This window comes from Neodiprion lecontei, chromosome 2 (genome assembly GCF_021901455.1).
Source record: "Neodiprion lecontei isolate iyNeoLeco1 chromosome 2, iyNeoLeco1.1, whole genome shotgun sequence".
Lineage (NCBI taxonomy): Eukaryota > Metazoa > Arthropoda > Insecta > Hymenoptera > Diprionidae > Neodiprion > Neodiprion lecontei.
Window position 1 is genome coordinate 1,852,286 of NC_060261.1, and position 22,497 is coordinate 1,874,782.

General features: G+C 41.8%; 2 protein-coding genes across 5 annotated transcripts in view; both read left to right on the forward strand.

Moving 5' to 3' along the window:
* Positions 1-62: 62 nt before the first annotated feature.
* LOC107222294 (myosin regulatory light chain sqh) lies at positions 63-2,952 on the forward strand. The gene is made up of 4 exons (XM_015661588.2): positions 63-218; positions 1,553-1,766; positions 1,889-2,102; positions 2,203-2,952. Exons 2-4 carry the CDS (start codon positions 1,577-1,579, stop codon positions 2,321-2,323), a joined length of 525 nt encoding a protein of 174 aa, XP_015517074.1. The 5' UTR covers positions 63-218; positions 1,553-1,576; the 3' UTR covers positions 2,324-2,952.
* A 2,374-nt stretch (positions 2,953-5,326) lies between these two features.
* LOC107222290 overlaps positions 5,327-22,497 on the forward strand; it is a 66,019-nt gene continuing 48,848 nt past the window's right edge. The window contains exons 1-3 of one of the 4 annotated variants that reach the window (XM_046731504.1): positions 19,493-19,597; positions 19,720-19,936; positions 20,573-21,112. In XM_046731504.1, the coding sequence (XP_046587460.1) occupies positions 20,616-21,112 (497 nt within the window). In that variant the 5' untranslated portion in view covers positions 19,493-19,597; positions 19,720-19,936; positions 20,573-20,615. Of the gene's footprint in view, positions 5,952-19,492; positions 19,937-20,572; positions 21,113-22,497 lie in introns of those variants that run through there. The other 3 variants (XR_006902853.1, XM_015661580.2, XM_015661581.2) reach the window with 3 other exon arrangements.

The following is a 22,497-nucleotide window of genomic DNA, read 5'->3' on the forward strand; positions in this document are numbered from 1 at the left end:
CCCCGACTCGCCGGCAGGCAGCGCCACCTGATCGGGTGTGGTGCAAACTGCGTGCGGTAAAAGTTTACTCGGGGTAGACCAACTTGAGTCACGGACAACGAGATTATCGCTGGGGCACACTTCACACACTACGGACGGTGCTATTGCTGGAGAAACTCCGTGTAGAACGCGCTGCAGTTGTAACCAGAATTTAAACCTCTTCGAGAGCCGTTGACGAGGTGAGTACACCCCGAAATCGATGCTCGGTATCCCGGGCTCGTCATGTTTAAAAATTTATCCGTTTCTCGCGTTTATTGACCGCAGTAATTCAGATATTCACTACGTTTGACAGCGTCGTCGTGGAACCGCCATTGTTATTGCTCGTGGAGACAGTTTTCTCTCCAAGTCACCGTGCTACTCACTCTGAGTGAGCTCGTGACCAATCGCTCACAGCCTGCATTTTACAATATATGTACTCTTCTGTTTTAACTTATAAGACATTCCACATTGTGGTATTTAAATTCCACACAGATTCGTTCGGCTATCATATCACTTACCACGAACCTAATCGTACCTGAGATAGGCTAACAATGTCTTTTATATTTCGTATCAGCTGCTATGAAATTACTACGTATATTATATCTTTCCACGAAAAAATTTGAATCGGAATTCCAACGGTCGATCAATGTCCGTTGACTCTAGAATTGTATTAGCACTATTCTTTCATTTTCAGACTATTCAGTACATGTTTATTAAATCACTTTAAGATTGCGACATCGCGTTTTGTTCTCTGTGCAATTTGCAACGGTTTCGAACGTTGCCCTGAATAATATTTTCAAATTATTAGCATTATAACACTAGCGTTTTTACATTTTTTTTTTCCCAACACTTTTTTTTTTTACCTCCCGAGAGTAACAACCAGTTAATTGCATTCTCGTGGCAGAACCTTATTCTACTACACGGTTCATCATCATCGTCGTCTTTTGTCGTTATTTTTACCCCGATTATAAGCTACGTAAGAATTTCCTGTCTGAGGGTGAAAAATTCTCTTAAAATAACACCGAACGGAAGAAACCGACCGTTACGGCGATAGCAGCGATACCTATACACCTGTACGTGTTACGCTTTAGCTGTGTGCGGCACCTTGTGTACTAATTATGCGCTATGTACGCAAACGCAACGCGTTTCTCTTTCGAAGAATGAAATCAGGCAAAGAGAAATAAAAAGAAATTGTAAAAAAAAAAAAAAACAACAGACCTTCTACAACGAGGCAAGCGACCTGAGACTTGAGACGCAATGAGTCAACCGCTGTAACGAAATTCTCCGAATCTCGTTATCATGACGTCATCGCTGGCTCTTCAATACCGCGGGCATCAAAAGTATGCGCACATACAGCGTAGAATGTATATCAAGGCACTCAACGCACGTCGCGACTGTTGCGTACCTATACACAGTTTTTATGTTATAATACGATATGCGACACAGATTGCTTCCTTACCGACCGGAATTATTTACAATTCCGTTATAGACTTTTGCTGTACTATTTTATACATCGTTGATGATGTTTTTGCAGGAACAAAAACAAAGAACGTCGAACATGTCTTCTCGCAAAACAGCCGGACGTCGTGCGACGACGAAGAAACGCGCACAGCGCGCGACTTCGAACGTCTTCGCGATGTTCGATCAGGCCCAAATCGCCGAGTTCAAGGAGGCCTTCAACATGATCGACCAGAATCACGATGGTTTCGTCGATAAGGAGGATCTCCACGACATGCTCGCATCACTGGGTACCTTTTGTTTCACAGAGTTATATAAGTTCGTTAGACGCACTGCTAATGAATTGCTTGCAGTCATTTTTGATACGAAGAAATTGAAAGATTAGAATAATGACACGAGAAAATTTTTACAGGGAAAAATCCGACCGACGATTACCTCGAGGGTATGATGAACGAGGCGCCGGGACCGATTAACTTCACCATGTTCCTTACGCTCTTCGGTGAACGACTTCAGGGCACCGATCCCGAGGACGTGATCAAAAATGCGTTTGGCTGCTTTGATGAGGAGAACACTGGCAATATAAACGAGGAACGTCTCAGAGAGTTGCTCACTACGATGGGAGATCGGTGGGTGGATACAACAGAGACGCGATATTCCTAGAGTTTTGATTATAACGGAGGAATGTAAACTTGACAAAAACTATGGCGATTCTTTTTATCCTTGTAGATTCACGGACGACGATGTGGACGAGATGTACCGGGAGGCGCCCATCAAGGGATCGATGTTCGATTACATCGAGTTCACACGAATTTTGAAACACGGGGCTAAGGATAAGGACGAGCAGTAGATAGCGAAACGCGAGAAACGTGAGCCTGGGATTGAAGTACGAGACAGTGAATAAGCAAGATTAACAACAGAGAGATTACGAAGATTAAGCGAAAAAAGATATTTCATACGAAATTCAAACACTAGCCCGCGCGACAGATCGCCCACCCATTTCCACTTTCCTATATTATACTTTTAAAGTAATTTTTTTTCTTTTTATTTTCCTTTGATTCGGTTGCATTCTTATTTCCGAATATTGACGAAGAAAACATGTCGTTTATACATGCGCGGTGTGTGTGTATGTGTGCGTGTGTATGTGTATAAATGTATAAATGTACAACGTGGTGCAACGTTTACGTACAGAGCGATGATATAGCACAGCTCGTGTTCCCTCGACTCGCGATTTGTCCGAGGCGGGAAAATTAAACGATTCGAATTAACGGATGGTTCTCTTTTTCTCGTTGAAAAACAAAGAAAAACAAAAAAAAAAAAAAAAACCATTACCACATCGTATAATTATATTTGCTATGCGTACTATTTAATACTGTATAAGTTGCCTTATTAATTTTAATATGTACAATCAGTGAGCGCGATGTGTTTCTACCTCATTACGCCACTGATAAACTATAAATAGAAGAATTCGTAGACGAATTAGGATTTGTTTTTATTATTATTATTAGCAAAAGGGATTTCAAACCTGAATTCAATAGACTATGAAGACTTGATAGGAATTCGACAATAATAAAAAAGAATTCACTGGAGTTCTACGCGTAGAAAAAAAGAAGAAACAGTTTGTTATTCCCGTTATGTGGCATTTATATGACGGTTCTGTACTACTTCGTAATTTCATACATAGATCTGTATAGATCAAAATGTGTTTTCACACGTCGGAATTTGTATTTTAATACGACAATATTATAATATATATACATATTAAATCATATTATAGGTATAGATATGAAAATGATAAAGAATGAAGAAGAGAAACAAAAATATTCAAAATTGCAAACGGTCTTATCGAGTCGAACATTTTCTTGTCCCTGTTCACATCTATGCTCAATTTTTGTCTAAATTGATAAAATTTGGTTTTCAAAATGTCCTCTTTTCTTCGCTTTTTTGTTAAATTCATGGCAATTCTTACCTTTCCTTCAAACGCGAATTCGTTTGTGTCGTTAATCATTTCAACAAAATAAAAGAAAATAATACAACTAATCGTCACGTTCACGTCGAGGTAAGTTCAATATTATAAATATTATAATAGAAATAGGAAAACTTGTATTTCATTCCAGTAAAAAAATACTCATGAGAATTTTTACGAAACAACTGCTCAAGTCTCTTGCTACTAAGTGTAACTCTTCGTTCTCTTTTTTCTTTATCCTTGAACGATTATGATTCTTTAGACGTTCACTGCAGTTACGACAACAAATGTTTAAATCGAAAATTGCGAACAAACGTTGGATGGAAAAGCATATAATGGCAAATACACAAAAGCAAACGTGAAATCTATCTGCAAAAACGAAAATTTAGAAACTTCTACGTGCTTGGATAACGAGGTATTTCCGATATATACAGACCATCGAATGCCCTCGCGGTTTTGTAAACGAATTTACAGCTGATCCAGCGACATAAAAGAATGATTCACATTATTGTTGTTAGAAATAAAAGTAAAAACAAAATTATAAGCCCGCGGTGTAACTCGTCTCAGGAGTTCAACGAAGCGCAACTTATTGTGAGAGAAACTGGCGGTCTGCCTTCGTCGACTTTTCTTTGAAGTTTTTATCCCACATCTGCACCTCATCCGTAAAGCCGTCTTCATTCTATCGATTTAACCGCTTCCGTCTCGATCCTCGATCAACCTCATGGGACGGTTTCTTCTTATACTAGAATTGTAAACTATGATTCTTCGTTTTTGTTTCAGAAGACGCTTTTATAGTTGCACGAGTGAATAAATTTGTTCAGCTGCGCATTTTGGCACAACTCGTAGAATTTCACGGTTCGCGATCCCGTTGCAAACGCGTCACGACCCATCAAACGCACCGATCAAGCTTCACGTGATTGCAGTTATGCGTCGCAGTGAAAGCTAATCAGCTACGCGTCGGCCACTTCATACATACCCCTTATCCGAAACATGCATGTCTACATGTACACCCTAATTGGCAATCAACCTCGCGTTACGTGGGATATTTACTCACGGTCACGCGGCAAAGTGCGGGATAATCAATCCTACGAATTGCGGATACCGAACCTCGAAATTCGAACACAGTAGTGAGACGTGGAAAATATTCCACATTGTCTGTCATCTTTCTGACATACGTTATACGTATCTTACACGCTCGAAAAATTTGGGGCACATTAAAAAAAAAAAAGAAGAGATTAAAAACGAACCATCCTAATCTCATACTTACACGGGGTTGAGTCTCGATGTTGAAAATCCAAGTCGCATCACCCCGTCTGCATGCGGCGCCTCGATCCGACGGCAGGGGGAGAAGGTTTATCGAGCCGCAACGCATGCGCCGATAGTCAGCGAGGCCGCAGTATCCACACAATCGCGGAGCGTAACAAACGCGGGCTGCTGCAGGGGTCGGGAGCAATCGCGGGAGCAAAGTAGCGAAGGAGCGAATGGTAATCCACCCGAAGTATCGCGGCTCTCGCGCAGTTTCTGTCCCAGTGCCAGTCGCTTCGAGTCGTTGCTCGGCGTGCAACTCCGAGTCGAAAGTGATCGAGTGTCCGTTGTTTCTTCGCGCCATCGACCGCGCGAACGTCACTTGTTTTTTCGGGAAACCGATTCCCTCCTCCGCGTATATAATCGGAAGCAAAAATGCCCGGATAAACCGCCCGTATCGAATTTTACTCACACGTCGTGTCCGTCGTGAGCCGCGAGGGCGTCGAGGGTGGAAACAACGGCCGGTCTAATTCGCGATCGATTTCTCGATCCGACAACGGTAATATCGAGGCCGAGACTTCCCACAATTCGTCGCTGCACCGTCAATTGTTTATAGCTATCACCGAGAGTGAGTCGAACGCGACTATCGGCGATGGACGGTTTGACAGTGCCGATTTATATCGTTGCGGGGCGTAAATTATTGTCGATGATTACCGTGAGGCTGCCGAACGTGAGAGCACGATGCGAGGACTGAAGAACAACACAACGACACCTGATCGTGAGTGTGGCATTGGCGCTCCGAACCGGGTTTGAGAGCAGCTGATCGTCAGTTGTTGTCGCACCACCGCGGAGCGAGCTGAGTGAAGTTCGTCAAAGGCGGGAGGAAATTGGAAGTGCGTAGCCGATTCTCGACTGTTTCTTCGTCCCGCGAGTGTCTGTGTGTGTAGTCGGTAGTTCGGGGCCCACATGACTCCCCCCCCTCAGCAGCAGCGCGTTAAACGTCGGAAAATCAATTTACACGTTCCTCACGGTGTTTGCTCAAGATGTTGCGGGTTCTTCGGAATCTTTCCGTGAAATCCGTCAGCGAACTGTCGTCGTCCATCCTGCACGACTACCGCGAATTAATTGAGCGTTAGTGAAATCTTTGAGCGAACTACGTTGCTTCACGAGACCCCGGAAAAATCGTTTAACTAGGGAGGAAACCCAGACGCGATGGATAACAACTGATCGTGCACCACGGACCACGTGATCGAGATTGAAACAGAAGGTATGCACGTTAATGAATTTTCACGTTCGCGGTGTTTACAGATTTTATTGTGTATCATAACTGCGTTTTTCGTGTTTTCAAAACATTTCATCGTCAGAGTTTGGTTATTAGAACAATTAACACTATCGCTGGACTGTTTTCTATTTAAAAATCTGAATACCAAACAGCCGTCACTGTTTCGTTTTTATTTTCCAATGATTCTTTTCCAACAGGCAGGTCTTATTACTTCATAACCAGATATTATCGATGAATTAATAAAACGGTTGTTAAATTACCGTTAGCTAGGGTAATTATATGTATTTACTACTTGTCTTACTGGCTACCTGACGCAGCGTGATATTATAGACGCTTAATTAATTATCTGGAAACTCGTCTTCGACCGATTATGTACTCGTACAACGTGTTTTTCGATATCACGGTATATATTGAAATACCAAATTTTGTATCATGTTAAAATTAGTAACGTTATCGTAACGATTCATGCTGAGGAAAAACCGTTATTTCGCAATTTTGGAACCGTTCGAAATTCAGTAAACCGTTGGTAATAAAACAAAACACATTCGTGTTTCAAAATCTTAGTTCCTTAAAATTCATTGTAAAATTGTAAGAAAACAGTGATTTATTCCTCAATGTTTCGTCACGATAACGTTTGTACTAACTGTGCTCACCGTCGTCATTCCTTGTTATATTAATATTTCTCTTTTTCGAATTCCAAAACCTCGATCCGCGATTCTTGGATTGTGTAAATTATTATAAACCGCAGCTTCAGGCCTTGCACAGATTTGCGCACGTAAGAAGATCTAAAGGGGGGGAATAAAGCAGCCGGTGCATCGCAGCAGGCCATTGAAACTGCAGGTCCACCTGCTTCTTCTTTACGACGCTGGTGATTCTTTTTGCTTTACTTTCTAATTTCGTTTCTTTTCTCTTTCTCTTCTTTTTACTCTCTTGTCTGAAGCCTCTTTTGGACGAATGAAAGCGAGCATACGTTAGGCACGTATAAAGGGTTCTTTTCACGGGTCATACACCTCCGTCTTCATTATAATATGCACGACTCTTTAATACGCTGTACAAAATACCTACCCATCTAACCCTGTGCAGTGAGCTGTTCACACGGATTTCAGCGATACTCGTTTCTGCAAAACTCAGAAAATGTCGGGGTATTTAAAAGGAGTCTCGGAAATCCCGGAATTGTCAGGGAATTCTTAATTTGGTCATGGAAGAAACTGAAAATATCACTTTTCTATCATGGGAATTGGAAATGATTTTTTTCAGGCAACAAATTTACTTTCTTTTCATCGAGAAAATAAATTTTCTTAAACTGACTTTTTCTGTATATTATACGTATTTGTTCAATTATAATCGCATTTGAACCGAAGACAGAGTTAATAAGCTGAACGATTTAGGTTTTAGTAACTTACTAGAGCTGAAAAAATGTCAGGGTAAACTCGGGTTTTGGGTCCTAGAAAACCTGGAAATGTAATGGAATATTTATCCGAATAAATTTGTGGCCACCCCGATTAAACTGCGCTCGTTTTAGACTTTATTTCAACAAAAGTCATAAAAGAAAAGAAAAACGTCCGCCTATCTCAGATTGCACCTTATCTATATACGTATACCATAGCCACGGTAATGAAAATACATCGAAACTGCGTTCCATTTCGATAGCCTGCCAGACCAAGATAATAAACCGCTCTTATTAAATGGTGAAATCCGTGTATAAACGCCATGAAACGCGAAGAGACGCGGGGGTGAAGAAGGAGGAGGGGAATACAGTATCACGTAAAATCTCTCGGAGAAGGGAAACTTGTGAAACGGTTGACGAGACCCGCCACGTGGTGACGCAGCGTGACGACAGCGGTGCAGCAGGCACCCAGAATTACGCAATCCTCGAGCACATTCACTGGGAATGTTACATATGTAGGTATACGTATACGTGGGTGGTGCAGCGGACGATCCGTAGAGGTGCGATCTATATATAATCTGACTTAACCCGCTCTGCAGCCTACGTGTAAAACCACACACACACACACACACAGAAAAATAGACACACGTATTTGTGCATCCTGCAATACGCCGCCCGTTTATTGGCGCTAAATTTGAATTTCCTCTGGACTGATCCGTCCAGCTATAACTAGTCTCACTGTAAATTCTGCTGATTATTTAAATTCCAGTAGCTCTGGTCTTCGCCTGTATAAATTTGTATAATTTATATATTATCGCGGTTAGACGAGTGTGTATGTGTATGTATATATCGTGCTGGAATTCGGTTATACCATTGGCTAGGCTCTCGACTGCAATCTTTAACCTACTGTACCGAATACCGCGATTTCATTCTATCGTTGCCAGCTTCGAATTGAAGGGTTGTTGAACTGGGTAACTCTGCCAAATGATCGGACACGAAATTGTAACAATAAATCGTGATTGTCAAGTGGAAGTATGGCAATTAACTTAACAGTAAGTCATTTTCGTTCCACATTGCGTTTTCTAGGTAAATTCATATATGATGTTTAGAGGTAAAAAATGGAGTTTCTGTTTTCCGTAATTTAGTTTTTCAAGTCTATATTATACGTACATTATTTCGTAATTTTGAATGCATATTTATGCAGCCTCTGGTAATAATTAGCAGTATCAAAAGTTGGATATCTCGAGTTTTTTATTTTCAAAAAATTTATAACGTATACTGTATAAAGAGGGTAAAAACGACAAGACAATAAAAAAAATTTCACCAGTGGTTACTGACTGATCGTGAGTTTAAACTCGAGCAAGTGGCTTGGACTCTCGAACACGAGTTTTGGTATATTATTATACCTACCCATGTACCTATATTCTGTAATTGCGAGTGTGCGTCGCGTGCAAACGTATGATAATCAGGCCTCAGCTCGACTCCGTCGCCGTTTCTATCTATTCCGAACGTAAAAACTGCACGCGGTATAGGTATAGCGATAACCGGTGGTCGAGGTGCCCTCCAGTTACGTAAGTAGGTACTTGATATACAACGCGGCACACTTATGCGAGGTGATTCATTCCAGAGACACCCTCTCGTTATTTTCTACCCCAGGTGCGACACACGTGATGTGTGAGTGAGTAACACAGGGAGAAACAAAGTGTCCGTTGTGCACTATTGACGGTAAACAAACAGATTGATTAATTTTAGCTATTGCAATCATACTAGAGATTTAACGAATATTCGTATCCGCAAAAATTGTGCGAACATTCTGCGAATGTCACTGTCGCAACGAATACTCCATAATTTGTTGGTAATAATTGTGAAAATAGAATTAAATAAGACAAAAAAAAATAATGGCTTGATAATGAACTTTTGTTATAAAAGTTTGCCTTGACTTTTGCATCACACCTCTAATCTAATAATCAATGTGTTTCTATTATCAATTTTTAGTCGAATAATCGAACAAAGAATCGGCTTGATTCGGATCAGCTCGGCAATTTTCGGAGAGAAATGGCGCCAGGTTTGGAATTCACATTCGTTACGTCGCTAATTCATGCCTAATATGATTTCTTTTATAGTTTATTACAAGAATATGGTTAGTGCGTGTATTAGACCCAGCACGGTCGAACCGAATCGTCCTGTAAATAGGGGCTAATTGGCTAATTCTCTAATTGGCTTGCCGACTAATTCGTTGATTGCCGTTAATCGCAATTGGCAATTAACATTCCCGGCGTTTTCAAAGGCGTGAACAGCAAACACAGCTGCGCATACTTGCATTGCGTATGTACCAAACGTATTCGCTGCAGCCTTTCGGGTGTATTTTATCGTTAGAATCTATACGGCCAATGCCGTTTTACTGACTTGGAGTCAATCAAGCATGATTTACTTGATACAAGATATCGTATGGTCTTTAATCGAAGCAAATAAGCAAAATATTAATTTTTAACAAAATGGCGGCTTGTCAAAAGCAAAATTTTTATATTCATTAAGCTTGTGTAAAAATTTGAGACTGATCGTTTCAGCCGTTTCCAAGAAATCTTGCTCACCGACTTTGAAAACGTAGTTTCGAGAAAAAGGCGTTCAAAGTTTCAAAAGCACTTTCAAACGCTCCGGAGCGTCTTTGCAAATGAGCGCGTAATTTCGAGAATACTTGTCGGATCGACGTGAAATTTTCTGTGCATATATTCGAATCTATGTACACACATTTCGAAAATAAAAATGACAAAAAAAATGGATTCTCGAAAAACCCTGACTAGATATAACCTGTATCGGAAACAACAAAGAAATGTGCCACTATGTCATGTGCTGTAATCGCCATGGCGTGACCTGGACTGAGGCAAATTTCACTGCAAGGGTTCCTCAACAACATGGCCAGCAAGCAGACGCTCGAATGACGATGCGCGAAAAAAGAGCACGGTGGCTCCGAGACTCGGAGACTCCAGCAGCCCTCCATTCCCTTATAGCTTCGTCTTTCCAACTGTGCCACGATAACACAAACATTATCTTACAGAGGATATCTCTGTGTGTATGTATCGCAGGCTGCACCGTTCAGGGAGAAAGAGAGCGAGAGACAGAGAGAGAGAGCGAATGAGGCGACGAAGGTTGAAAGAGGGGTGGGTAAACTACCCTTCGGAAAATCGATGCGGCGCAGCCGCAGAATTCACCAAACTCAACGTCCTTCGTCTGCAATAGTCTCTGCCGACGGTGTTTCGTCTCCTGGATATCGTCCTTGTTAGGAAAACGATCGTGTCCTATATTATACTTCATAAGCTAAATCGAACCGTCCTACGATTCGAAAAGACGATGAAAATAATAATAAACTTCCGTCTAAATTTTACCCTGTTTGTCACGGGGTGTTCACGGAGAGATTAAAAAGAGCAGATTTTGTTAAAAAGCTGCAGGAAAAGAGTGACAATCGAGGTTTTTGGTAAAAATTATCCGTGTCAAATATATTTTTCAATATAAAGAATGTTGCAGATTTTATTCTGCACACTGTGGTTTAGTCAATGTTTCTAAAGTAAATTCTGCATTTTTGCGAAGTATAGTTTAATCAAAGAATGTTATGCGACTCTTTTCCTGCAGTTTTTATCAAAATCTGCTTCTTTACTGTCTCCGTGTTTAACATGGGAATTCCAGAATCATAAAACTTTATCGCAAAAAAAAAAAAAAAAAAAGACAACAAAATAAATAAAAAATGCAGAGATTGCTTCGAAATTGAGACTGAATTAATACCGATTTTCTCCACATATGATCTTGACATTTACGTTCGTTGCTATAAGCTGGGTTTTATCATATCATAAAATTTCCGAATGTGCGGCTCGTATCTCCTTTTTTTTTTCATTTGTTACCCACCTTACGCCCGCACCTTCTTAACAAACGACATGACAAATGCCAACCAACCGGGAATTCAACGCGTCGCTTTGGATTCCGTCCATGCTTTTTGCCGGCTTCGCAAATGTCAAGGCGAATATACGTACACGTCACTACGTTAGAAGCGCATACCGTTCGAAGATTGCCACCGCCGTCATACAGAATTATTATTATTGTTGTTATTATGCGACTGCGTTCCCTTCTTCTTCTTCTGCTTCTGCTTGGTTCCCATCTGGAGCACGGCTAACACCTCTCCAGGATTTTGCAGTTATCGGGCGACACCGATGTCGAGGATTTGGGGCTGGATAGACACCCCATTGCAGCCTCCACTGTTCCACAATACTGTATAGGTCTCGAGACAGGCGCTTTTCCCCCGTTTTCATTCTATCCTCGACATCGCTTTCTCCTCTTCGTTAGCGACGGAGGGGAATGATCGGATTCCCGAGGGTGCTGAGGGTCCTGTAGCAACCATAGCGACTCTGCTCTCCCGAATTCAACCTGAATTGCACCCTCGGTATCTCTGCCTGCCGGCCTGCCTGCTATATTCGCAATTCATGCTCCTGAATATTCGCTCCTCTATCATGGATTAATGTTTTGTTTACTTGACACTTCGACATCCGTCGAAACCATTTTGAGGACTGTAATATTGCTGTACGGTAAAAGGTTAATTCGCACATGCCAAAAATGAAAAAAACACGAGGAATTTTTCACCATCAAGGGATTATGCAGATCTTTGGAACTTCATGGTGTGGTAAATCATGAGGATGAAGTTAGTAACGTCAATAATAATGGCTAATAATGCCAATTATTTCAAGGTCGTTCTAAAATTGATCAATAACAATTTTTTCTACTGATTTATCGTTACGTTAACGTTACCGATTTCAGTCTCGTCGAAACTCGACTACCGCATCATGGAACTTTAGCTGTGTCAAGGCGTTAATTGCAATACCTTGCAACGAACCACCGTAGGTGCACTTCTTACAATCAATATGAAGTGTACGGGGGAAACGCGTTCCGGGTTACTGACAACAATTAACGACTCGGCTGCTGGTATTAACATGGCTCTTTAACTTTCGTGGATGTATGGAAGTGTGCACCAGCAGCAACACCAGTATAAATCAGTCAATAAACTTATTTATACCTACCTATATGAATGCGTGAAACAGGAACGGAGTTCCTGATTAAACAAACGGCAACAAAAGACCGGAAGGAGGCGAGCGGGAGCGAGAAATCGATTTATCAAGACTATTAAACCGCATGATGGATGTGCTTATTGGCGATATGTAAAGCGGATAATAATTTATATACACTTCGTATACGTATACGCAACGACGACACTTTATAGAGCATAGTCTTACACTATTCTACCGGTAACACTTTCCGCTTTGGAAAAGTTATCTTTCTTTAATCGCCTAATGATATACGTGTCTGTAACATCGTACGTGGAATCGTTAATTTGTCAGGTTCGATGCTTCGAGTCTAGATTCCAAGCCCGGATGTCCACTCTGTCTAACTTTGTGGAAGCAATAAGCAGTTCAGGAAGTGAAGAAGCGAGGCGGTGCGATCGTTGGCGCGAGAAATGCGTCCGCAAAGTGCGATTCGACATGCCGTTGTGACGCTACAGTGCAGGAATAATACGACAAAAAAGGACGACTCTGTCCACGACTTATGGCGAAACGCCGCACCGCCGGTGGAGAGGTAAAGCATGGCCGGTAGACCTCCATTCCTATGTGACTAATCGATTCGAACTAACGATAAGCTCGCAGAATCGAGTTTGCCCGTGAACTTGACCATGACAAATGAACACCCACCACAATCGGGCTGCTTGTTGCCTTTTTGCGCACCGAGGAGTGAAGAAACTTCTTTGCGCAATGGGTACCTGACCTGCGAGGATCCAACGGTGCGTTTGCAATTCCACATGTCATCGTCAATCCGTCGTTGGAAGTATAGATGGTTGGAGTCAATCAAATTACGCACTAGTTTCTGCAGTTATTTATATTTCTCATGGAGTCTCCCGGAGTTCTATCATCTTCCAAACCACCCGAGCTGCAGTTTGGCGGTGCAGCAGACGGGGACGCCGATAACCGGCAGTCGGCTTCTCGACCCCGTCCATGTCGTAATGGGATTCAGTTTCACGGTTCCATGGTCTCGATTAAAGCGTCGGCCGGTTTGTCGCTCTTCCCGTTTCAATTTGACGTTCACAAAGGCAGGCGTGGCTCGTTCACTAGCTATACGTCGCGATTCTATGTCTAGGTACACTGCAGATATGTATCACGGGCAACCACAGACGTGAATTTTCGTCTGGTTTATCCTCTGGCGCTTCGTGAAGGATACCAGGAATTCATAGATTCTAAACCACCTTAGGCATTGAAGAATATTGCAGTACCTCGAACCTCGCTGATATAGTAGAATAATGGATATTGGAATTGTAAGTCAATGAAGTACGTCACAATTTTTCGTTAACGTTTCGATTCGACTAAGAATCCTCTCCAGAATGATGTATACATTTGTTTACACTGCCAAGAACAAAAGAAAAGAAGAAATAATCAATGATCCAATCTTGGACCTATATGGATGTGACAAGAATGCTTGAACGACGTAAATCGTTGGCATTTCTTTTCTCATCTGCAATTCCAATATCCATTACTCCAGTATTATCGTACGCATTGCACTTTGCTTCAAGGCAATCGTGCAAAGCCTGTGGTTTTGTTGTAACTGCAGTTTACTCCGAAGGAAGAACCAAGCAACAAAATCCAAACCATGAATCCGGTTTCCGATGATTTTTGCGCGTATAGCTTAACGTCTGCATATATCGCTACCAGACTGAAATACTCTCGAGCGCTGATATCGACGGGGTTGAAGTGAAATTGCCCGAGATGAGACCGTCGCGTCGGTATATATTCGGTAGCGACCTGGCGCACCCTGAGGCACGCCCCTCGACGCGCCCCTCGTGTTTCATCGTTTCACCCCTCGGCACAGGAGTCGAGAATTACCCTTGCGGTCGTATTTAGGAGCATCCCGCAATGAGGATTTAGAAGAAAAAAAAACGAGAAGCTAAAAGATGAATGGGACAGGCAACCCCAAGATGACTGGTAATAGACACGTTATAACTATAATCATCCTATTTGGGTCCAACGACTTCGGTATGGTCAGCATGGAGTAATCCATACTTTATATATGCTGAGTATGGAGTTTCCACGCCTGGGAAAAGTGGGGAAACACAACTGCAGATTGGACGTTATTGGTAGGCGAAGACTCGAATGGAATCAAATTAAAAACTTTCCAAGATTATTGTTGAGTCAGTTAGCTTCGTTGCCTCGAACTTTCTGCGTATCTATGTTCTGTAAAATACTTTACTCGTTTGTATTGCATCCAAAAATTTAATTCCTTTTTTCTTTCGAGAGAGAGAATTATCCATTCGTCCCAGAATCGTCTCGCATTGCGGTATGGACATTTTTTCATTTTACAGAGGTTGAAGACTCATGTCTTTGATTGATAATGGTATCTAGATTCATTGATACAGCGATACTTTGAATTCGGGGAAAAATGGTGACAGAGATCAATCGAGTCTCCGTCATGAATAAGTGAAATGTTGAACTTCAAGCTACTTTTGGTTTTATTGAAAAATTATGTATAAATGAGGTTAACATGTTTCGAAATCCAAAGATACAACGTTAATCAAAATACCATTTAACTGTGATAAAGCAAATGAACAACCCCCCTTTCCTTCCCACTTCTACAACGAACTCCATACCTGAAAAAATTACAAGTCGCTGGCCCTGTCTCATTGCCACTGTAACACGCGTACCATATGACTAATTTCTCTCTCTCTCTCTCTCACTTGACGATTCACAGAAGATTATCCTCAAATAATCTAAAATACCCCAAGTATGTACTGAACGTTCTCTTCAGACTGCTAACGTTCAATAACATCGTATAGTATCTCTCTTTCCCGGGTGGCAATGTATACCTATACAAGTGCAGATTTTCAGTACATCAAACGCGTGACTGAATCGTTATTTCCTCTCTTGCTGCCAGCGCGGCGCTGGGATCTTGAATCTGCATTGTTACTTGCTGTTGGGGCTAAGGTTTAGCTCTTGAGTAACTAACTGTATGGCGCATTGAGGAAATTTTCAAACTCTTTCAGTGTTGGGCTTCGTTTAGATTATCCGGTTACTACGGTAAGCAAGCAGCAATAGTCAGACGTCGGTGTGCATGCCTCTTACATCCCATACCTATATAACGATCATTCCAAGCAATCAGGAGTAACCGGCTCGCGTCTCCCGTCGGCACTTCAATTACTGTACGAAAATAGATCGACGACCGTACGTACGTACATGTAACTTATGTACAGGAATGTACCGGTTAATAGTTGGCAGAAGTATATATTATACCTATACGTACCTACATGTGCAATGCTCCAATCTGTTTTCAGAGTTGGTCCAACGCGCGCGTTCCTGCGCCGATGCGCAGAGGTATGCAGATCAGTTTTGCGCCAAGTATAATGCTGCAGGAAGAGAAATAGGAGTTGAGAAATACTAGAGAGGTGAATACTGCGCGCACGCGAAACAATTTGTTGAATATTAATTTTTATATTGCGTAATAAGAATTAGCACTATGCCCAAATCATTTATCATTTGTGATTGATGCTATTCGTGCCTGTAGTCATCTGCGTCTGGTACGAAACTAATAAAATTAGACAAAAAAAAATTAAAGGAGAATTATTTTATTCCGGGTTTAAATTCCGCGTTTCGTTTTAAGCGAGTAATATATTCTCACATTATGATTCACAATTCTTGTTAATATATACCGTATTCCCTCGTTGCTATTACACAAACATATATATTGGGGTGGGTAATTTTTGTACGTTTTTTTTTAAGGATACGAAATAAATAAACTAATACATATATACAAGTCCGTAAGGTGTACGCATAATAATAAATAAAGAATGTTAGAATAATTGACAGCGACCTCTAAATATTTTCCTACCTCCTTCAGGTTTTACGACAATTTTTTTTTACAATATTTGTCACAAACTTTTGGAGTTCGCACCTTAAAATAAAAAAGTTAAAAATGAACCACCTTGATATTCATGCATGATCTGCCTGTACGTAATTACATATATAGATCATGTGTATCCATATGGATCGGAATGGAGTAGGAAAGGATATATTTTTAGTCTACCCCCACAATGAGACATCCGTTTGGATACCGCGGCGTTCGGCGGTTGCGGGTCAGTCCCTGGTTCTGAGATCATGACGACTGCGATGGATATACGACGATGATGGTGGCGATGATCGTTGTCGTTGTCATTTATGCCGCTCCTGGACCATGGAGGTGCGTAAGAAAGTGTATTAAACTCCGTGAGTGACGGCGACACGTCACGCTGGGTATCCAAACAAAGAATGCGAGAAAGACGATTGACAACGACGCCGCGGTGCGGCGATGATCCTCGTCGTCGCCTCGAATCTCTGGAGGCAGGCAGCCTAGGCAGGCGCTAATTCTGTTGGATGAAACGGCGTGATGGACGGGCGCGTGACTTCCGTTCACCCGTCAATACACGACTACGTGTTATTATTAATACTAGCACATAACCGTGAACGAACCACGCTGAAGGAGGCACGATGCTGAGTGTTCGTGACGATGTGCCGAGCATTTCTCTCTCGCTCTCTCTCTCTCTCTATCTCTCTCTCTCTCCATCTCATTCTCATTCTATTCGAATTTCACTCCCCATTGGCTAAACATGACCTAATTGAGACGTCCTGATCAACGACAACTCGACACTGCGCACCAAACTCGGAAAATATAACCGAAAACGAAACTGACCCCGGAAGTATACCGTATTTTAACAGCTACGATACTACAACGACGCGTGACGGAAGTGCCGACGCTAGCGTATTACGATACTTATTTGTACCGAGTAGCCGTGAGCTTATACCTTATGTACATCGTACTCCGTAGCCAGTTGATGAAGTGCGTTGGTCAATTTGTCTCTATCAATGGTCGTATCTCGGAAATCGTTTGAAACGACACTGGTGAAAATGATTTCTACGAATTTCTACGAATTTTTTAGGAAATTTGGAACATTTCGTACAATTTTTTACAAAAAATTATTTTCGTAGAAGATTGTAAATATCCATAGTTTCTCATCAAAACTTGTAGACTGTTATCAAAATTTGTATTTTTTCAATCGAAAATCCACAAAATACTACAATTTTGTACAAAACATATACGAAGTTCTTGAAAATTTCCTAGTTTTCGCAGAAAACATCAAACACGAATCAACTATTATAGTCTTAGTCTTTACATTGCCGATATGAAGATTTCTCAATTTACGATTAGACATTGGTATTTCAGCCATACTTGAGTAAGGAAATTAAAATTTTACATGCTATCACAGAAATAATGATGATACTGCTGCTGCTGCACTTGAGCTTGAAAGCTGAGAGCTTTGCCATGAATAAATTCGCATGCGCCGCCGTCGCGTGATCCATTCGCAACGCAAAATTATTGTAGTCTCTTATTTGTACGAGTGAGTGTGTTTGTGTTAGTTGATACTTTATTGCATGTATACGTGCGTAAAAAAACGGGTATGCGAAAGGACAAAAGTTCACGCTACACAACTTATAGATACATTCTTCTACGCTATGCAAACACACGTGTTGCATTTGTGTCCTATCGAAGTAAACACCTGCAGTAACTTTGTGTGTGATGGTGTATATTCTAGTTCACCGGCTAACCGGCTCCGAGGCGATTTTTCAGGGTTGACTAAATTACCGTACAGGCTCACTTTTACGCGGTGTATTCACTTCTTCGTGTCGCACGCGTACGAAACCGACTCTCCTATTCATATATTCTAATAGAAACTCGTTTGCAATTTACATACCATTTTTTCAACCCGCCAATCATATTCTCGCTCTTATTTTACTCGTCGAACGTGCATTCAAACCACGGCAGTGTATAAATACGGTTATTTCTATACTAATACAGTCAATTTTTTGAGGTTATAAATAGACTTGAGAACCACTGCTTGCTCCCTCTTGCTGAACCTCGTAGCTGGCCGGTGTCGTGTGACGTAATTGAAAAGTTTCAACGAGGTCCCATTTAACTTTACGCGTTCAAAGCATACATTTTTTTCTATCCAACGATAATCGTTAAGTCATAATCGTTGCGACTGTCGATGCATTGGAATCAGATCATTATTCCAAAAATCAATTACATCGTAACTGTAAATAGCAGTTACATTTCTTTTTGTTTTTCCTTTTTTTTTTTCTTCATTTTATCTTCAATCCAATTACCTGCGCGGGTATGCCCGATAAGTATAAACACACGTCGATTTGAACGTAGCTGGAATTTGTTTCTTATAAGTATATACCCAATAACGTACCTATGTGCGATACAACGAATGCATTAGAAATTAGGTATACATGCACGGTTATCTGTAACAATGCGTTGTTGTTCCCACAGCCAGAGAAGAGTAGGTAATTTGTTGCATGTACAGTTGTTATCCAGGGTAAGAAGTGAACGGTAAAAGTCTACAAGTATACCCGCAGCTATTCCTCTTCGACACGAAGAAGAACTCGACTCGATTTTTGTGCCTATCTTATACAACAACCTGCGCGTGAGTCATGAATGGAGTAAAAAACCGGGAATCGGCAAAGTACCTGATGATACGCTTCTTACTGTTTAAGATCAGGAAACAAACAACACGGTCCATACTGCGTGCAGGATGTATTCACGTATCTATGTACACTGCAAAAAAATTGTGATGTTTTTACCAATAGTCGCTAGTTCGGACTATTATAGAACAATTTGTGGGCAATTTAGAACTTTGTCGTCAAATGGTGTTAGATCGATACCAAAAAGTACTCTGTACAAGTCCACACAACATTTTTGTTCACAGTGTATGTACCTATACACCGGTTAGGGGGTAGGCCTGCGATCATCCACATCGCGTGACAGAGCACAAAATGCCTGGGAGAATAACAATCCCCAGAGGCATGTTTAACCAAAGGCATGTTTAAACCTCTCAGGCTTTAACGTGCTTATTCTCGATGAAAACTTATAACGAAAAATCAACGCGAGCAGCGACCACCGCTGATTCATCTGGCACGTGACTTCGCGCTTGCGGACACGCTGGTCCCGTCAAACTGTATACGTTTATACCTGTCCTAGTCCTATCCTACCATCACCTTACTTCCATTCGACTCCCGTCGGTCCTTGGCGCTCGGTACCATCCATCCCTCCCTGACGCCAGTCGCTCTTCGCGGTCTCGCAGAGACGCAATCGCTTCAAAGTTCTCCGTCGATGTTACGACTCGGTTAATGAGGTGTAACTCTTTGCGATGATTACCAGTAATGTCGTTTACAATTTTTACAGTTTGTGACGAAACCGCGATTTTTATTTGGACCCTTGTTGAATGTTGTACTTACGTGTTGGATTTTATTCTAGCATACAACCATCGTCGTGATGGTTTTCTTCAAGTTTCGAAACAGACAGTGATAAGCAAAAGTATGAAATGAAGAACAAAGTGGTAACGCAATTGGCGTCATGAAGAACAACTTGCTGTGTCACCGTTTTACCATGCGAAGCAAGTTTTCTGTATACTCTTGCCAAAGAGACTTGTAATATAACAGCTGACTGCAGAGAACGTTTCGTACACTCGAAGGTATACTTGGTGTAGATTCTTTTGTGCGATCTCTGCTGCTTTTTTTAGAGTGACTTCAAAGCCTCAGAAGAATTTACATTAACTTTTGAGCAAGCGAGTATAACAACGATATTATAGTTTTGAATTGGAAAATAGAACAGATCTTTGGGTATGTTAGTCGTGCGTCACGGTGCTCGTTGATACGTACTGTTTTCTTGCACAAAATGTCGATAATTATTACACGGTGAATGAAACCAACTCAAATGCGTAGATATTTGCGTGTATCTTTTTAAATTATGATTACTATTGGTGCCTGCCCGCATAAAGTATCTCGTTCCGTTCCCCCATTCGTGTATCAGCTTTATACTGTACATGTATTTATACACATACGCATCTATAATGTACAGTATTTATCTGGAGAGGACGTTGTTATGTTGTTGCCGATGCGGCGTGTCAACCCCGCGTGCGTTCGCCAACTATCAAGTTCCATTCGGGTTGACCAACCGACCGGGAAATCTGGGTCTTGCAGTAGATGCATCACGCATCCGTTGACCATGCACGCAACACTCTTGCGATGACTATCCATTATCTACACATATAATGCGGTATCACATACTTACCGCGCTTAGTACACATGTCCTCCTATCATGCTTTCAGATCCGAAGACCATCCACCGCGCGCTAGATCAAAGGCATCCAAGATGTTGTCGTACATGTTGCCGGGGGACGAAAAGCCGCCGCCGTCATCGCCGATGGAAAACCGCAATGGAAACCTGGGCCAGATGTCGGCGAGGAGTTACCAGATCAATGACCTTCAATCCGGGGGCCCAGGGTCCCCGAAAATGACGTTAAACGCTCGGGCCATAAGCGCGCTTCAGTCGACGCTGGCCTCGCGGGGTGGCGGCGATCAGATCGAAGAACTCGACGAGGGGGACGAGGATATCGTCGACGATCACGTCAAGGCCTACCGCGGTATCAATGGCCGGAAAGGATCCGTCGAAAGCCCGAGACACGCGGCACTCGGCGTGGATGCGGCCGGGAACACGACGCGGAAATCATCCGCTCTGCACTCGTCTGGACCCGGAAGGGCCGTCGTTAAGGATGACAGTCTTTACAGCATTGGAAGCGACGCCAGTACCGTTGGCAGCGAGAAGAAGCACAAGCTGTTCAACGGTGCCAAGCACACCAGTCTCAAGAGGTGAGTTAGTTACACTTACGAACAAGCAGTCATTCTCACCGCGCACTTTTTAACATCGTACCCTGTATGACCTCTTATGTTTTTAAAATAATTCGTCTTCTTGCTTTGTCACTGTGGGAAATTTGCGCGATGAGCAATATTTTTTTATCCACCGGGCATTGCACTCGGATAAACGGCAGTTTGATATCGTACTCTATTTTCTCGCACAAGGTAGGTATCCCAGGTCGATATCTCGGATTTGATTTCTTTTGTAATATGTTATAGGAGACTAAAAACTAAGCGACGCGTATTTTTTTCTATCCGCCATTGAACACTTTGACAGGTCGAAAGCACTCTCCAAACTAAGGCAGGCATGTCAAGGGGCGATTTGACAGTTTCCTGTTTTTTCTCAAATTAAAAAAATTAATTTCTCATTTCTCGTTATGAGAAAACTTTTCCAGTTGGATTGGTTAAAAAATATTACGTTCTTGTGGGTGAAACTGCCAAACCGCCCGTTAACGTGCCTTACTTTGGAGGATGGTTCTACCCCTTCGAAGTGTTGAATGGCGAATAAAAAAGTCGCTCAGTTCTTAGTCTACTATAACATATTACAAAAGAAATCAAATCGGAGAGATAGACCTGAGATACCCTCCTTGTCGGTCAGCTGTTTGAAATTTGACACAATATAGAAGCCGAGGTACGTCTGCAGGTCGATACTAGGACTACATTTCTATCGAAGAACGGGATCTATAATAGGATGATACGAACGCGAAATAGGATTTCCCAGTTGTTCAGCTCTGAAATATACTATTTCAAGTGTCAACACTGTAGTAGTCTGGTTATGTTTTACCTTGTTTTCGTTCCTTTTGATAATATCCATTTTACAAGTTCTATTGTACATGAACTTATGGTCAAAGCACGGAAAAATATTTTTTTATTACGGTTGAGAAAAAACGGGAAGAAAATGAAAAACTTGGTGACTTCCTTGCAGGCTGGAACGGGAAAAAATATGTAGCGTGTGAAGTTAGGATAACAACTAAGCGTGACGTCGTCGTCACGGGTGAAAGGAAGAAATAAGAAGTGGTTTAGCTCTCGACTTTGATGAACCAGCACACTCGCTGATTGTGAGAAGGTATACTGGATACTGGAAGAGTGTGGCAGACGCCTCGATAGGCGTGCGAGTAGTATAGGTGTATGTACAATGCTTATTAAATGTACACAAAAAAGTAGAAGATTGTATCAGGGTACATTATTCACCCGAGTTTCTCAACATATTATACGAGCTCCGCGCAGCGAGTTTCGGGGTCGTCAACGCGTGACATTTTTACCAAAAACTGAAACCCCGTCATCTCCGTATTGTAGGTATAATACATTTCGTACAGTTGGTCCGTATTTATACATACTTA

What these genes read in the sequence shown, in the direction of transcription:
- LOC107222294 (XM_015661588.2), top strand. Translation starts at nt 1,577, where the DNA reads ATGTCTTCTCGCAAAACAGCCGGACGTCGTGCGACGACGAAGAAACGC. An exon ending in CGACATGCTCGCATCACTGG is followed by an intron (nt 1,767 to 1,888) that starts GTACCTTTTGTT and finishes AAATTTTTACAG; the next exon opens with GGAAAAATCCGACCGACGAT. An exon ending in CTCACTACGATGGGAGATCG is followed by an intron (nt 2,103 to 2,202) that starts GTGGGTGGATAC and finishes TTATCCTTGTAG; the next exon opens with ATTCACGGACGACGATGTGG.